Source organism: Aythya marila (assembly GCF_965140915.1).
Source record: "Aythya marila genome assembly, chromosome: 10".
NCBI classification, from domain to species: domain Eukaryota; kingdom Metazoa; phylum Chordata; class Aves; order Anseriformes; family Anatidae; genus Aythya; species Aythya marila.
In genome coordinates this window covers 7,495,229-7,508,308 of record NC_139051.1, presented here as the reverse complement: position 1 = coordinate 7,508,308, position 13,080 = coordinate 7,495,229, and the positions used below count along the sequence as shown (strand labels likewise).

At 54.8% G+C, this 13,080-nt stretch overlaps 1 protein-coding gene across 10 annotated transcripts in view; it reads right to left on the bottom strand.

Moving 5' to 3' along the window:
* CADPS (calcium dependent secretion activator) overlaps positions 1–12,863 on the bottom strand; it is a gene marked incomplete at its 5' end in the record, with an annotated part of 195,724 nt that extends 182,861 nt beyond the window's left edge. For all 10 annotated transcript variants that reach the window (XM_082768147.1, XM_082768149.1, XM_082768152.1 and 7 more), the window contains one exon: positions 12,402–12,863. In XM_082768147.1, the coding sequence (XP_082624273.1) occupies positions 12,402–12,863 (462 nt within the window). The remainder of the gene's footprint in view (positions 1–12,401) is intronic.
* Positions 12,864–13,080: the final 217 nt, after the last annotated feature.

Here is a 13,080-nt window from a genome sequence, read left to right as displayed (position 1 = left end):
ATTGGGCGTTGCTTGGCCAGAATGACTAAGTCCTTCTCTCTGAACCCTTACAGCACCATGACTGGTTATTTGGGAAGCAGGCTGGGTGAGGTAAGGGGACAGAAGTTACTGGGAAGGGGAGCTGTGAGGTGAGGGAAGCAGGACAGACGCAGGTCTGCTGGGGGCCGGCAGCTTGGCCACAAGATCACCCAGAAATTGAGGCTTCATAGACCCTCCGGGGTCCTGTGAGACACAGAGCCATGTGTTCACAGCACGGGCTTCCCTCTCTCTGAGGACTTCTGACCTGGAGGCACCCAAAGCCTCCACAACCATTTTCCTCCTTTCTGCTGCACGCACGCTGCTACCCAGGAGAGCATCAGCAGAGCTGGGGATGAAGGGCTGTGTGCATCGTTCCTTCACAGAGACAGCCCACCCAAACAGCATAAATCTGACCAGGACTGCATGGGAATTTAACACCAACCAGCCTAGGAAGGTGAGGCAGCCTCCAAGGAGCAGCGAGACTGAACGTGGTTGTACCACACCTCTCAGCCCACAGGGCAGGAGCGCACAAGCCCCTAGGCAGGAGCAGCACCGGCTTTTGCAGCACCATCAGCTGCAGCAGTGGGCAAGACACACAGCTCCTGCCAAAACAGAGGTGCTGGCTTCACCTCAGGACCTATTCCTTCACTGATATTGCTGGAAACTCCTCTACCAGCATCGATGCACAATGAGACAGACAAGGGTGATGGCAGGTGAGCCTGAGCTGCTGGCACCAAAGCAGAGCTACGAGGCACCGCGGTCCTGCCGCAGCGGCTGCTCAGGTCACACCTGGGTAGCACACCAGCTCTGAAGGGGAAAGCAAAGGAAGGCAGCAGGACATGGAATAAGGCCTGGAAGCTCTGATTCTGGTGCAGCAGGGGCAGGATTGCTGCCGGGTTGGGGGCATTCAGGTGCTCAGCTCCTCACCGCTTTACTCCCACACCCGGCTCCTCACCACGCTCCTCACCCAGGTGACGCTCACAAACACAAAGACAGCCCTGGAATACTTCCCCCGTGCAGACAAGGAGCTACTCCCATCACAGAAAGCCTGATTTCAGTGTGTGTGTGTGTGTGTGTGCATGAATGCACAAGGTAAGGACTATAAATAGAAGTACCCTATTTTCATGCACCCAGTCAGCAGGTACAGAACCGGCGTAAACAGTGATTCAGCAGCAGCCCGCGTGATGCACAGGGCTGGCCCTCGCTCTGCCTCCCTGCTTGCAGCCCTTCCCTCCCCAGCTTGCTCCTGCGCTTCAGCAGCTGCGATGCCAGCCCCACAGTGACACCCCGACCTCAGGGCAGGACGATGTGGGGGTGCTGAGCCCCCTCCAGGGAACGCCGACATCTGCAGAGCATCTCCACGTACAGCGGTTATCGCAGCGCTGCGTCCATACATGACCCTAATTAAGTGTTTTGCTATGAAAATAGCTGCGTAATTCCCATTTCTGCTATTTTTTCCTTTCAGCTTGTGAGCCTCGTATCTACAAATCTTAGTCATCCATGCTGGGGAAAAAAAAAAAAAAAAAAAAAAAAAAAGAGGCATGATGTATAATCACAGCGTATGCTTGCCATCCCTGGTGCAAAGCAGTGCTGCGACTCCACAAACACCATTGACAAATTGCACAGGACAACACCAAGGACATTTTTCAAGTCCTGTGAGATTTGCTACATAAACAGCTATGACCTTGTACACATGGTTTCAACAAAGAAGAGTTGTTATGTGTTTTTTTTTTTTTTTTTTTTTTTTTTTTAACTGATTCACACCCCCAACTTTTTCATTAATGTTTCCTGAGCGGCAGACACATGACACGGGGAAAGACCAAAGAGCAGGAATACCAGCTTTCATTTACCTTACATTTTCTAAAACTGCAACTTAGCTTCACGAGCAGAGGGTGAGGAAACATTTCACAGCCTTCCCACCACTTGAGCTCTTTCATTCAACCTCCCAAAGTCAAAGGGAAGAGCAGCTTCCGAAGCACAAACCCACTCCGCACGAGCGATTCCTCCCTGCAGCTCTCCAAGTCTCGGGACCAATGCTCTCTTTTTGTTTTCAACAAGCTGTGCTCTGACTCCGGGCTCTGCCTCCCCAGGGCACGAGGGGCAGTGGGAAAACCTTCAGCCCCACTATTTAGTGATGCTCAGCTGCCTGTGGCCGTGCCCTGCTCAGCACAGCATCACTGCCCCATCCCAGCCCCTGGCTTACCCTACCTGTGGCACCCATGGGATGGGAACACTACAAGTGCACGACCTCCTTGGATTAAAATCAGGGGGTTATCACTGCGGCTGCAAGTCTCTGAGTCTTTTTTCTGTTTGAGGGGTGAGAGCCCTCAGCACAAACAGGTTCTCCACGGGGACAAGTGCTGCAAGCCTTTGAACACACGATAAACCCATCGGAAGGCTTTCCTGCACAACTCCAACTGGCCACCACACAATTCCTAGCGAGCTTAATTGACTGGGAAGAATTAAAGCACCCAAAGGATTTCAACTTAATCTCAGACCGGATTGAAGTCCCCTCTAGCCTCACCTTGCCGCGCTCTGAAGTCTGAGTGATTTGCATTTGGACATCTAATTGCAGCGCGCGTTGCTGGCTGACAGGCCCTGATCTCAACACCCCGGCCGTGCCTCCCTTCCCCAGGCAAGTATTTATTGCAAGGTTCACCTTGGAGATAGGTCATGGCATTGCAATGCGAGTACTCGGAGCGGTGAAAAAATAAATAAAATGAGATTCTGCCTAGGTAAAAAATAAAAAATAATCCAAAAGCCACATCTGTCCTCCTGAGCCAGAGCAAGGAAAGATTACGACCATTATTATGACTATTAGTGTGAGGGTTACGCAGCAAATGAAACAATTGGTTAAAGGAGAAAAAAAAATCCCTCAGTGTCATCTTTCATCATTAAATTTTCATGGAAAAAACACCGCGATTTGCTTAGTCTGAACGTACACAAAATGTAAGGAGACCGTCTGACATCACCGAGGCACAACAGCACAAGACAAATGGAGATGATTTGCCACACTACTGGAGCAGCTGTAACTCCCTCCCAGACCCGCAGTAATAAAACCAGGGGACACAGAAATAGCAAGCCATCTGCTTCTGGCTGGCCACTGAGTCTCAGCTGATGGGCTCTTGCTCTTCTCCTGCTCACACGGGTTTAAAGGGCCTTTCGGAGCAGGAGCCTCACTCTGCAGTCTCCCAGCAGTGCAAAAGCAGGCAGGGTGCTCTGCAGGCTGGCTAGGAGCAGGGAGGGGTGCATGGGACAGCTCAGGACCCTTGTTTGTCACCCCCAGGACACACACAGCACCCCCAAGTCAAGGGACCGGGCCACCAGGACCTGTCCTTTGTGCCTCGCTGCCACCTCCCCTCCCGCTGCCTTTCATCTCAGCCAGGGCTCGCGTAGCTGCAAGGTCCGTGCGAAGCCCCACGTGTGTAAATGAAACAGCGGCTCCTTTTATCACCGAGTGTGTACAACTTGTCAGCATGAATTATGCAGGGCTATTAACTGCCTTCGCAATAAGCAGCGGCGGAGGCTGCTGGGAGGACAGACGGACACAGGAGGGGCAGCCCGTGGACGTTCAGTGCCTGAACCACGGCTCTGGACCCAGCCCCAGTGCTCCTGGTGACCCCCACACCCTGCACTAACCAATTAACACGGCAGCTCATCAGCTCTCACCATCTCCCAGCCCTCGAAACCCTGCAGACGCACCTAAGTGATGCAGAAGCTGTTGGGGCCCATGGTACAGCCAGCCCAGTACGTTCCCAGTTGCGTCCTCACCCATACTGGTGTCCAACTGGTGCCAAAAACCGCCAGCCAGGCACCTCGGGGGTGCTGGGCAGGGGCTGCAGCGAGGGTCTGCACCCATGCCGAGCTGCAGGCTGGTGACCCAAGGCTGGCATCACACTTAATAGATGTGCTGGACATGAAGTACCTACAGGCTGCGAGAGCTTGGGATACAATCCCGTATGAAATATTAATCTCTGCAGTCAATATGAATGCTATTAGGATGGAGTGGCTGGGCTGAACGCAGCTAGGAAGCGTTTAGGAGCAAAACAGGTGCCTAGCGGGGAGGCACAGACTGGTATTAAGGCCGGTTTCATTTCTTGTGTATATCAGGGACTTGGGAGAGCAAACATCAAACACCCTGATCACATTTACTGATGATTCAGAGCTGTGTGGGCTCCTCGATACACAAGAGGAGGGCAATAAAGTCCCGGACAACTGTGAGCAAGCAGGCACCTCGGGGGATAATTAAATTAATTCAAGCTATGGAAATGCCACACAACGAGGCTGAAACATAAAGCAAACAACATTGGGGAGGACTTTGCACTCGCAGACCACACCAGACAAAGCCAGGCACTGCCTGCTCCCCGTTACACAAAGCGTGCCCCGTGCTGCACAAGCACAAACCCCCCCTGCCGTGGCCTTTTGGGGGAGAAACATTAGGGACAACCCACAGCAGCCGGGGGAGGCTGGTGAGGGTTTGTGCCGTGCACGGGGCCCCTACCAGACAGCCCCAACAGAGCATCTGGAGCAGCAGCATGAGAAAGGACACGGGGGAACAAGGGAGAAGTGGCAGAGCTGCACGAGGCCCCGGAGGCGAGGAGAAGATGCTCGATGTGATGAGGTTGAGGAAGGGAGCCAAAGGAGGAATAAATAGAGCTAATGAGAAAACGAGGCACGAGCATGCAGGAACCTTTCACACGCTGCTCCACAGCAATAAAAAGGCAATTAGAGTTCCGAGATGCGGGGAGGGTAATTGCACGCACTAAAAATAGGTGGTGGGAAGACTGTCCCACTCAGCGGGGCCTGATTCACATTTGGGGTGACTTCTGCACAGACAGGAATATTCTGGTGTGAGACACGCTGAGAGAGGAGAGTTTACAGGGAAATGTGATTACAGAAGGAATTTCTATCACACATCTCTGCGTGAAACAAGCACCGAGTGCGAGCTTTGCAACGGGGGCTTCGGAGGTCTGAGCCTGAGGAACTCCAAATAAAAGTTCAGCAGCAGAGATGCAAAACAACCTTAGGAAAGACCATCCATTTTACGCCAGCCAGCAACCTGCAAGCCTCCAGAGTCTGGGCAGCAGCTGCCACTGATGCATGGAGAGAAAAACGTCCTGAGCACGCTGCCCTCCAGCACCCGAGGAGAGCTGGGCTGGAGCAAAGGCACCGAAGCGCCCAGCCTGCCCCACGTGCAGTGTGGGGTGCTGGGGAAGAGGGAGCACCCCACGAGAGCCCCACTGAAGGCAGCAGCAGCCTCCTTGCAGCACTGTGACCAACACCTCTGAGAGCAGAAGGCAGCACTGAAGGCCAGGGAAGGTGCCAACGCACAGACACTGTGCCGGGAAGAAGCCTGGCCCATGTAAACCAGGAGTGCACGATCGATCTGGGTGTTTGTAGGACAGCAGCTCAGCCTGGGAGAGGTGTGTAATCCTCTCCTTTTCTCTCTGGAGACAGCTGGAGGCCAGAAGAGGACAACTGAGGAGCGCAAGGCACAGCTGTGACCCCAGGTGACTTCACAGCCCCTCTCCATCCCAGGCCACCTCCACCGCTCCCAGACCTGAGCACCCAGGACTAAAGCCCACCCCATGGCGGGGAGGGGGCAGGCAGGCTGCCACGTCCCAGCCCTCCCCAGCTCCCCTCTCCTTCCCGCAGAGCTCAGGCATCGATTCCCACCCGGGAGCCTCACGAACACCAAGTCTCCGCAGCCCGAACTCCAGCTAGGTCTTGGCTCAGCACCAAACCGAGCCCTTGCGGCTCTGCCAGCTGCACGTCCCCAGATAACAGCAGCAGATGGCCCCTGCCCGGGGGTCCTGCTGGCAGAGGGTGGGTGGGCTGCGGTGCTGGGGGCTCGGCGCTGCCTTTTGTGGCACGGAGCAGGCGCCGCCGGCGGGTCATGCAGCCCGGCCCGTGGCTGGAGCAGCGCTCGCTGTGTCCTTCCTTCATCCTTGCATCGTCACCGTGCAGGTAGCGAGGCAGCTGGCTCCTGCTGCGTCACCCCATTAGCTTCCTTCCGAGGCAGTGATGAGTCTGTAATCTCTGATTACAAGGGTGGGAGCAGTCAGCTAAGATGGAAGGTAAAGCTCGAGGTCTAGACGATAAATGCGAGCTCCACGCTCGCAATGCACAAACCATTTGTGCCCTCTTGGTACCAGGAAAGGACATTTAGCATCTTGGGGAAATTTCTCTTTTGCTCCATTTTCACCGCGTGATGCCCGCGTCACCTCCCAGCGCCTAAACTCTCTGGTACCCGGGTGCAAGAGCAGCAAACCTGCTGCCTGCTCACCTCTCCATAGCACAGAGGCAACCAAAACACCTTTGGCCAGCTGGTGGGACCGTGCCTGGCCACTTGCACTATGGAAAATTCCCTGGGGAAGGGAGATTCCTACAGGAGCCAGCATGCCTTGTACACCTAGTTGATTGCAAACCAAATCAACATCCGCACTTACTACCAGCTTACAGATCCGTGGGCTCCCAGTGCCATCCTCTCCAGCCCAGTGCGCACTCGGGATCGAATTCTGAAGCTACAGCAGCCAAAACTAAGGCAGCTCACAAGGCAGCAGTACAGACAGCCAGGGACTGGGTGCATTTCAATAAGCCATTTCTTAACTAATAGCTTTGCAGGCTGCTTCTTTACTGCCAAGAATTTAACCAAGTTCTGCCCCAAGATCCTCTCCCAGGCAGAAGGAAAACAGCCCAGGATGGGCTTGCAGGGATGGGGTCGCTCTGTTCCATGCCTGTTCAGGACCAGATCCAAGTCAGACCCAGCCACAGGTGATGCCTGCCCTAAATCATCGAGTAAATCCCACATGGAAAGGGAGCGGAGGTGGAAACAGGAATCTAACTACTGCAGGCTGCAGTACCATAAGATAAACGCTGCAAAAAATAAAAATGCAACACCCTTTGGACTCAGAAAATAACCCCCAAATGCGACTGAATCCAGGTTTTATTCAATTTCCTCACCAGACGCCAACATCTGTGCGTGCCAGCCCAATTACACAGCTCAGGTGCAGTCTGTAACGATGGGTAATGACTGCCTGAGCTGATGCCCTCTTGCAGGGGTCCCTGTATTCATCACACTCCTCAAGTCCAGGCTCTCACCCTTACTCTGAGCTGGGCAGGTTTTGAAGGATGATGCCTGAACGCTGCGCAGCTTACCCCAAGCTGAATAAACATTTACACGACATTTTGACTCAGGTGTTTAAATTCTAGAAAAGGTCTAACAGTTTATCAGCCTGAATCACAGGCAAATAATGCAAAAATATTGTCACTAAAAGCACCTTTTCAAACAACGAGTGCACACACATCAAGCCCACAGACTGTGCTTGGACACAAAGGGCTTTAAGAATTATGTCCCCCCAGTCCAGAAGAAAAGGCAGTCAGAGCAGCCTGAGCATCCCATCCCCACAAACAGCTGTAATGATTATCACACTGTATTGATCAGACTTGGCATATTAATCACGTTTACATAATTAAGTGGGATGTTTGCCTTGTACCCCCCCGGACTAACGCACCGGCAGGAGCTAGCAGGGCTTTGTGTGCATTGCATGTACCAGCGTGGCAATGGCTGGGTTCCTACTGCTACACCGCACTGCAAAACAAATTAAATACTTCTTCAGCTAACAAAAAATTACCCAGGGGAATGACTTGCTGACCGCTTCCCGCTTAGGTGAACTGCGAGCCAGTGACTCATAACTCATCAGGAGGAATTAGGAGTTGTGCACAAGGCAAAGTGCTTCGGGGAGAGCGTCTAGACTACGCAAAGCGGGGCCATAAATTATACTTTTTGCAAGCGACGGGCTTTAGCAGAGGTTGCATCTGCATGATCTGATGAGTCTTCCCCACTGCTAGTTCACAGCATCTCTGGCCTGAGAGGTGCCACCCACAGTAACTGAATCATTGGTCCAGATCAGGAGCTGCAAAGTTTTACAACAAGGACCGAGCTTACAGCCTATTTAATTACCTGCTTCCCGATTCAATAAGCTGCAAGTATATAAATAGCCCAGCTATGACAAATATTTAATATCTGCTGGAATTAAATTAAGATAAGGCACTGGCAAAATAAACGATAAGTGTTTTAACTGAAAATAACCATTTTCTGGGGATTCCAGACAACTCACTGAACACGGCGGTCATGTTCTGTCCTCTGTGCTGTAGCTCGGACAAGCCATACCTCCTTCCCCAGGGAAAAAGCTCCCTGGGCAGCAGCGAAAGGCTTGTTCTCACCGCAGGACCAGCACGGATCTGCCCTGGGACCGACCCTCCCCGAGCCCAGCCGCTCACCCAGCTCTCACCGCTGGTGGCCGTGGCCACACTGAGCCAGCTGGGGACAGCCCCAGGGAGGTTTCTGTGGGCACAGAGCGGATTGTGACCTTGCTGCACCGTGGTGAGCCCTCCTGCAGCTACCGAGCTGCACGTGGGGTCCAGCTCGTGCTTGAGACTCACGTCTCCTCCTTCAGCAGCACCGGAGAGCAGCCAAGGAATAGAAGAAAAACGAGCCCATCGCCTGCTTTCCTCTCCTGGCCTGAGGAGCTGAGAAACACACAGCCCCGAGGGCTTCTTGGGGCCAGGAGAGCAGAATTTGCCCATAATATCACGGGTCCTCCAACAAGTCCCAACACCACCTGAGCCACAGTCAGTCCCAGAAGAACATGCCAGTGGTTTTAAGAGAGAACTTGTGGAAATATAGTTTGAAAGTAGCAGCTCAGCCCTGGGTAGTGAAGAAATACGGGATTATTTGGAAGGCTGTTAGCTTTACTACGTTCCGAACTGCTGTAGCACCTGCACCCCTGCCAAAATGGCAGAAACATTGTATTTCAGGATGCTTTGTAACTGATTTAACAGAGTTTCTGATCCCGCACACCTGCTCTGCATTAAGCATGGTGCTTAAATCAATCACCATTCAGCAAAGCACAGGCTTAAGCCCTTTGCTGAATTTGACCAGAGAATTTTGCTAATGCACCCGACGTCACCCCGCAGGCTTACACAAGGGCCCAAATCCCAAGCTGCTTCTCCCAGGGCTGGCTCCAGCAACCCGCAGCGAAGCTGGACTTTTCCCTCCTGGTCACCCTCCCTCCTTCCATGGGGCAGAAAGTGGTGCTGGAAAAGCAAGGGCAACCACAGCTAGCGTGCTCTCCAGGTTTCATCGCCTACCCAGTCTTCCACACCACCCCTTCCCAAGACACGTGCTCACAGGGACGCTGACATCCTGGAGCCAATCTCCCAGGTGATGCCACCTGGAAGGCACGGACACCCACCCCTGGGGGGCACCTCACAGCCCTCCTGCCCCAGCAGCATCCAGCACAGCCTGTGCCTGCCTGCCAGCAGGGCCTTCCTGGCAAAAATAGGCTTTCCTGCCCGCTGCCAAACCCTCCATGCTGGGGTACTTCTTTGCCGATCTCCCTGCTTTCGCCCAGCCTCAGGGACTGGCATCTTGCAGACCACTGTCTGCCTGCCAAGCGTGCTCGGAATTCGTAAGTGGCTTAAAAAAGAAATCTAGGAGGGAAGTAAGACAGCAGAGGCAGGTATCTAACAAGCCTTCTTCCTCAGGAAGCGAGGTGAGTGAGCTGTAAATACCAAAACGTACAGGTAGACATCACAGATGTGCAGTTACTGAAGTGAAGCCTTTCCACCCAAACACCACGGTAAATCTGTAGCAGAGGTGTAAGCTTGAACATGTGCTGATCTAAAGAACACTTTTTTACAGCATTTCTGAAATTTCTGGCGTGTCAGGATCAGGAAAAATACCAGCCCCGAGCAGCAAGAGCTTGAATTGTTCTTGGAATTTGAAACAGAGTTCGACACGACTGTGCAGTGCTATCGCGCCCATGTGCAGCACCCCCAGCTAAGCTGCCCATTCGCACATTTCCACTCTTCCCTTCACTCTCACATATGTTAAAACTTATCAGATGGCACGCAATTATCTCTCTGCTGTGCCCCTACCCCAAGTGCACACCTTGCTTCATCCCAAGGCGCTGATGAGCGCGGGGGAACAGCAGGCTGCCTGCTCCAGCCACTGCGCATCGCGCAGCACCTGCGGCACAACCCAGCGCCCTCGTCTCCATCGCTGAGGCAATCGCAGAGAATTAAACGAGGATGCAGAAGCAGACTTGGCAGGGTGTGCTTCTCAGGCCTCAAATTCCTTCCGTCAGGTTTATCACCCCCCCTGTCAGGGGGAAACTGAGGCAACAGCTCCCACCGGGGCACGGCCAAAGCTCTGCTGTCACACATGTTCTCTCCGAGAACCAAAACCTATTTGCTCCACCCTGATGAGTCTTGAAGCATCTGGTGTTTTCATCACCACGGAAAACACATCAATTCATGGAGTTCCTATAAAGATTATTAAATCCAGCAGAGCCTTGGTGACAATATCTCCATGCCCATGAGGACGCAAAACCCAGAGGCACTGCACTTGAGTCTCCCACACGCCAGGAAAGAAAGGGTGGGCTTCCCCACAGTGATCCGGGAGGAAAGCAGTGATCACGTGCAGTCCAACAACATGCTCTGGCAGGGCTTTAATTGACTTTAACAGGAGCTTAGGCTGAGGGAAACGGGCAAGGATTTACTCCCAGGAACCTCTGTGACAACTGAGCATGGGAATATACAGATGAAGAAAACCCAGAGTGAATTCACCTTTAAAAGGGTGAATTCAATTTGACACGTTGTCAGGTTACATTTAGCTTTCCCAATTCCATTTCACTGCTAACTTTGTGGGGAGACGCTAACCCCCGAGAGACACCTATTTTAGCTGTTTGTATAAACAAGCCAGGCATATTTCCCAACATTACTCATTTCACACAGAAGGGATTATTTTCTCCCCAGGTCCTGTGCAACTTCCCCATTCCCTCGAGTGCTGCTGCCAGTTTATTGTTGTTCTCTTTACTCCTCGTTTCTTTGTTTCACCTGCAGTTTGCTGCCTCCTTTTCTTGTCCTCCCCCGTCTCATCACAGGGCAGTACCTGGATTTCACGGGCCATAAATCGCCCTTCTTCCCAGCCACCCATCTCCAGACCATGCAGATGCTGCCTGTGCCCTTGGAAAAACTCCCTTCTGTTCTGTTTGTTTGCTTGAATTCCTTCAAAACAAGGAATTATGTAAATTCCCTTAGCTTTTCCTAACACGAGTAAGTTTCAGAGGGAACAAAAGCCAAGATGACTTTGAAAATCCACCGTCTGATGAAAAGGTTTGTAGGTGAACAATGTATAAAAAGCAACTCTCCAAAGCCTCAGCCACGAACTTCACTCTCACAAAAGCAGACTGTTCATCCTTCCAGCTACAGCAGATTGTCCTACATTGCCTTTAAACTGCGCGCAGAATTGATGCACTTTCCTACCTCCGTATGTTGCAATGACTAATAATAGTCCCGTGGTGTAGCAGAACTGAATGAACGCCGTTTGCAGCAGTACATCCAGGAGCCTTCCTGGCTTATAAAGGTCATTTGTGAACAAAGAACGGTACCGAGGCTAAAATCGCCATCTGCGAAACTCAACTAAAACCAGGGGAAAACAGCAGCCGGCCATCCCAGAGAGCCACGTCCCACCACGGACCTACCCTGAGTGCCACAGGGAGCAAGTTGGCTGCATTTGGCTGATGTGTGCCTACGTCCCTGTGCTGGAGGGACTGGATTTCTGCTCCGGGCCACCAGCTCGTGCCTTGGCAGAGGGCAGGCAGCCTGGTGCTGGACCCAGCATCACCGCAGCACCCTGGCGAGGTGCTGCTCCCCTGCCCGTGTCTGGAGCAGCTCGTGCCATGCCCTGGTGATGCATTTGGGAGGAAGAGCGAGGAGCGTGTCAGCCGCTTTGTGGCAAAGCACCTCTGCCACGTTCTGCAGGGGAACTGGGGGAGCTCGCCACGTGCTATCATTTGGGAGAAGTTGGAAGGAGGCTCGGCAACTCCCTAAGCCAGCACCGGCACTCCCGGCGAAGCGAACTTTGCAGCGAGCGTGAAGTTGCAAACTCCCTGAGCATGAGGACAGAGCGCACGCCTGCTGCTTCCCAGCAGCACAACCCAAACAGCCAAAATCCCAAACTTCCCCGATGCCGACCTTGCATAACCGGGCGCGACGATGCCCCACGCCAGCCCCGGCTCCTCCTGGGCGGCAGCACGGCAAAGAGCGAGGCCGTGCACAGGGCTGGGGCCGCTGCTGCAACCCCTGCGGTGCGGGGCCAAGGTGCCCTGAGCCCTGGTTGCCCTTGGGGTGCCCGGCGAGCGGCAACCGAGCAGGAGGAGAGGCTGGGGAGTGGGTGGGCGAGTGTGCGAGCAAGAGGGCAGCGCGGGGAGATGGCAGGGGAGCAGGAGGGCAGGTTGGCGGGGTGCTGGATGGGGATGGGGCAGTGGGGACAGACACGGGGACAGCAGGGGAAGGTGAGGGGGTGGCGGCGGTACCTTCTGCTGCCGGCGGGCCATGTCGGTGGGCTGCTTGGCGTTGAAGGGGTAGGCGATGCAGCGCATGACGAAGACGTAGAGCTGCAGCTTCCTCTTCCTCTCCTCCTCCTCGCGCTGCAGCCGCTCCAGCTCGTCCTTCTCCTTCTCGCTGGCCACCGAGGGGCTGGGGCTGGCGGGCCGAGCCGCGCCGCCAGCTCGCCCGCCCGGCTGCAGCCCACCGCTGCCGCTGCTTCCTCCACCTCCTCCTCCTCCTCCACCACCTCCACCACCACCACCTCCTCCTCCTCCACCTCCACCACCTCCTCCACCACCACCACCACCACCACCTCCTCCGGGGCCAGGGCCCTCTCCGGGGCGGCTGGGGGAGAGCCGGGCGGCGGCGGCGGGCGCCAGCGCCTCCTTGCCGCTCTCCTCCTCCACCAGCTCCTCCGACTCCTCCTCGCTGGAAGACGGGTCCAGCATCGCGGCGGCCGGGCCGGGGCTGAGCCGCGCTGCCGGGGCTGCCGGGGCTGGGCTGGGCTGGGCTCGGCTCCGCTCGGCTCTGCCCGCCTCCGCTCGCCGCCGCCGCCGCGCCCGCGCCCGCGCGCGCGCCCCCGCGCCGCGCGGCCCCGCCCTCGCCCCGCCCCGCGCGGCCCCGCCCAACGCGCGCGCCCCCGGCCGGGCGCTGGCCGCGGTGCTG